General features: G+C 42.8%; 1 protein-coding gene across 1 annotated transcript; it reads right to left on the bottom strand.

Annotated features, from left to right (window-relative positions):
* Positions 1–1382: 1382 nt before the first annotated feature.
* LOC111967522 (small nuclear ribonucleoprotein E) lies at positions 1383–3311 on the bottom strand. The gene is made up of 5 exons (XM_023992609.2): positions 3138–3311; positions 2778–2804; positions 2571–2633; positions 2371–2449; positions 1383–1636 (listed from the first exon to the last, which is right to left on the bottom strand). The coding sequence occupies exons 1-5, from the start codon at positions 3189–3191 to the stop codon at positions 1581–1583; spliced, it is 279 nt and encodes a 92-aa protein (XP_023848377.1). The 5' UTR covers positions 3192–3311; the 3' UTR covers positions 1383–1580.
* Between the last annotated feature and the right edge of the window lie 910 nt (positions 3312–4221).

Genomic DNA, 4221 nt, shown 5'->3' on the forward strand with positions numbered 1-4221 from the left:
CAAAACATGTTCAATGGAGTGCTGTGAATAGACAGAATGAGAAAAAGGGAGGGAGGTAGCCAGGATACAGACCCACACCTTGCTGAGCCAAGCCAAGGTAGGAGAGGGGTCAGGTGGCTTAGGGAGTGGTCTAAGGAGAGGAAGTAGTCTCTGGAGAGGGGGGGGGGGGGGTCTGACCTGGGCACTGTGTCTTTTGTCTGGAAGTGGGGAGACAGAGATGGTAGAGAAGGGGAGTTGGCCCTAACACTCCTATGGAGGACTATGTATGTATGTTATGCCATTGTATGTTATGCATGTTATGTATGAGTGTGTGACTGGTAAAGCTTTTTATGGCTGAAAGGTCACCAAAATAATTTCAATTGGCTTACAACAGACAGAAATCCTCAAGTAAAACTTGTTTGCTTGAACTGCACCACTGTGACAGTCAACTGCCAACGTCTGTAGAGTCTCACTGTTCTCAGCCTGACTTAAGAATGTGTGGGAGGCGTGTGGCATTGAGAGTCAGCCCATTCCTCCCCTCATAACACAAAGAGAGTCATCTGGCACTTGACAACGATGCCTGATGAGCGATGCATGCTGCCACAAGCTGTGGCACCCCTTCCTTTTAAGATGAGGCGCAGGGCTCCTGTCCTGTAAGGCGACACCTTGGCCCTCGCTGCTGAAGCTCCTTGCTCCTTCTCCCACTTGTGAACTCCTGTCTGTCCTCGGCTGCTCGTTTCCATCACACTTCCTCCAGATAGCCAGCCGGCCTAGTGTTGTATGTTATTAATACTATTGTTAACTGCAAACTCAAGGCTGGCCTCGCTTACTCAGATCATCATGTTACAGGTATATTGTACCCAACAGTGAAATAGCCATCCCGCTTTATATAATACGCTCTATTTATACCATATGAAATACTATGGCCACTTATGGTAAGATGTGTGGAAATGTTGATTGACATAAATGGTACTCTGCAATCAGCACAGTCTTGTATCTGAAATGTTGCAGGCAATGTTTCCTGGATTACATTTTTTTTAAATGAGAAAAGCATAGAATCCCTGCTGAAAATATATCTACATTTCTCATGATTTGCATAGTACACATCGCCATCTGGTGGATCCTCACAGCATTAACCCAAAGACCATAAAAGTGGATGCCAGTATGATGGTCAATATTGCTAGCAAATAAAATGCATCAAGCAGCATGATTCAATTGAAATTGAATTTGYAGCCAATGAAACCAACACCCTAACGGTTTTCTATTTGTTGGCTTTTGCGAGTCTCAGAAGGAATACAGGTCGACAGAATAATAAGTGATGCGTATATGATCCCTGCTCGCTAACTATGTTCCCTTTGGGATAATAAAGAGTAATTGGTTGTCATCATTGAAATGAGAACCACTAAGAAACAAAGCTCAATTTATTTCAGAGGAGGAAACATTGATAAAAGGAAAATTACATTATTCATGTTCCAAACACCTTTGAGATTCAACATTGTTTGCAAAAAAGGAAAGAAAAACATGACAAAATAGAATGTGAAAAACATCCAAAAGACCCACAAATCTGTCTGCTGGCTGTAGATGGATGTTGTCCTGTTGAGTTAAGTGGCAACACTCTGTAGCAAGGTGATGTTATCTCCTTTCAGCATGATCCTCCCTGAGAGACAGATGTAGGGAGGGATTGAGAGAGGAGGCGGATAGGTGGAGAGACAGGTGATCAGTCTAGAGTAACTGACACTTCAGCAGTCAGTAGGAGACACTCGTTCAGACCGCCGACAAAAAAGATGACTAATCATCGACAACGAATGAGAAACAACAGACTTAGTCAACTGGAGTGGCCTTTATCAATTTGATGGCATTAGGCCACAAGAGTCATCTGGTTTGAAGTGTGTTTTTTCTCCAAGGTGCTCCCCACCGGAAGAGGCATTTCCTTGTTTTTCGTCCTTGCATTTCCTTGTTTGGTCCGTGTCTCTTTTCCTATCATGTCAGACGACGTTTTGGTAGCCTATCCTGTGCAAATGTTATATCTTATGCGAGCTAGCTTTTTGCAAGTCAGACAAATGTTCAAAAACACAACCTGTTTGGACCTCCACCCATGCAAAACATTTGATTGGTTTAATAAGTGGCAACACGTCGCTTGTTTCCATCTGGACTCTGCCATATATCACCCCTTTTTTTTAATCTTCCTCCTGAGACAACTTCCCCAGGCTTTCAAACAGAATGTGAGAAGCCAGGGCCTCCGAGGTTAGTCACAGACAAACTGATATTGTGGAACGTGGACAATAGCCTGCAAGTCTTATCACTGAAATGTGTATGAATCAACATGTAATACACAGAGACAAACACTGAGAAATGTGGGGTAAGAAAGACAGAAAACAAACTCAGACTTACCCAGGGGTTTCCTGTTCTTGGTCTTCATGTGAACTTCCTCAGCATCATCCAGAACCAGGTTCATGTACTCATCAAAGCCCTGAGAGAGGGAGAGGTTTGTTGGTTTCAACTACACATCTAGGCATCAGCAGCCAAGATATAGTTTCAGGAGCCTTGTCCAAGTAGAATAAGGGAGGAAACACTGGAGGAAGAGGACTTACGATGATGCAGCCCTCTATCCGCATGTTCACTTGTTCATACAGCCACACCTGTATCCGAGAACGCTGCAGGGAGAAGAGAGGCTTTGAATACATTTGAGAGATAGTTCGCTAGGTAATGTATTATGAAAGTACGAGGTCTATTTTCAACTATGAACAACAAATCATGTGACTGAAATTTAGAAAATCGTATAAAAATTCAATACTTACGTTCTGTAGATACCTGAAAATAAGGTTCTGGTGGACAGAGGGGGGGGGGGGTCAAGGAAACTCGACAAACATATTGCTTAACTGGCTACACATGTTTTTCTGGCCATTAGCAACATTACCATCTCAAAAGTTAATTTAAGTTTAGCTACATAACCGGCCATAGTGTTTCAGTTCCTGGCCAAAACACTAAGGTCCATGTGTATTAATAGCAACGGCTCATTAATTAATAACTACGTACCACTAGCTAGTTATGATTACCATGCTAACTTAGCTACAGTGAATCAGACACAAGCCAGAGCAAAATAGCAGGCTAACGTTACAACACAATACTGCACAGAGTATTTCATGATAAAGGGATACGATTGGCTGCACCATAACCTTCTGGACCTTCTGCCCTTGTCCTCTGTACGCCATCCTCCTTGTCGGTTTAACGCTTAGTTGTCTAAAAACCTTTTTATTTCAGTCGCAGTCCGACAGCAAAATTGAAATAATCACGTTGGGGTTCTCTTCAATGGCGCGCTCTAGGCCTTCCGCGTGCGCAAGCAGAGTGATTGTGCTGCAGTGCCCCTATGGGCAGGAGGTAGTTACTGCGGATTCCCCAGACAGACAGACAGTACCTCTGACTGCACTGTGCAGTTCTGAGCAGGGCTCAATGTGGGCGGGAGGTAGTTACTGCGGATTCCCCAGACAGACAGACAGTACCTCTGACTGCACTGTGCAGTTCTGAGCAGGGCTCAATGTGGGCAGGAGGTAGTTACTGCGGATTCCCCAGACAGACAGACAGTACCTCTGACTGCACTGTGCAGTTCGGAGCAGGGCTCATTGTGGGTGGAGTCAATCGTTTGACCCCGCCCACTTTTTTGTGCATCTGAGGTTTGACAGTCATACACTGAATAAAAAAAACACACATTTGCGTAAGACATGTTGAATACAAACGTATTTCATTTTTGAAGATCGTAAGAAATATTATATAAAGTGATACCGGCAGATGTGTTGTAACACTGTTTGCTTCTTACTATATTTGAGACAAGCTACTGATATTGTTGCAGTGAACAACAGAATTATGTCATGTACTGTTAAAATTGTGTTGATAAATGTTATAACTTTGTAATTATATTATTTCATTGAGCATATATACAGTTACTACCTATCCTGATTTATACTGCTATTTATTTTCCTCATGAGAATGGAGACAGACTATACCATATAGACATACTGACAAGCTGAATGTGCTCTGTACATTAAGTTATACCAGCTCCAGTAAAGAGATCAGAGACTCGGGTGACTTCTACWMCATCTGTACTAAACAACATAACACAATTMATAATTGAAACAATTAACACAGCAGACAAAAACAAGGTTTGACCACTCTTCAAATGGCTTCACTCCTGCTCAACATTTTCTTGTTGTCAACTGCCTCCACATAGAACATCTCATAATCTCT

This window comes from Salvelinus sp. IW2-2015, linkage group LG1 (genome assembly GCF_002910315.2).
Source record: "Salvelinus sp. IW2-2015 linkage group LG1, ASM291031v2, whole genome shotgun sequence".
In the NCBI taxonomy this organism is placed as follows: domain Eukaryota; kingdom Metazoa; phylum Chordata; class Actinopteri; order Salmoniformes; family Salmonidae; genus Salvelinus; species Salvelinus sp. IW2-2015.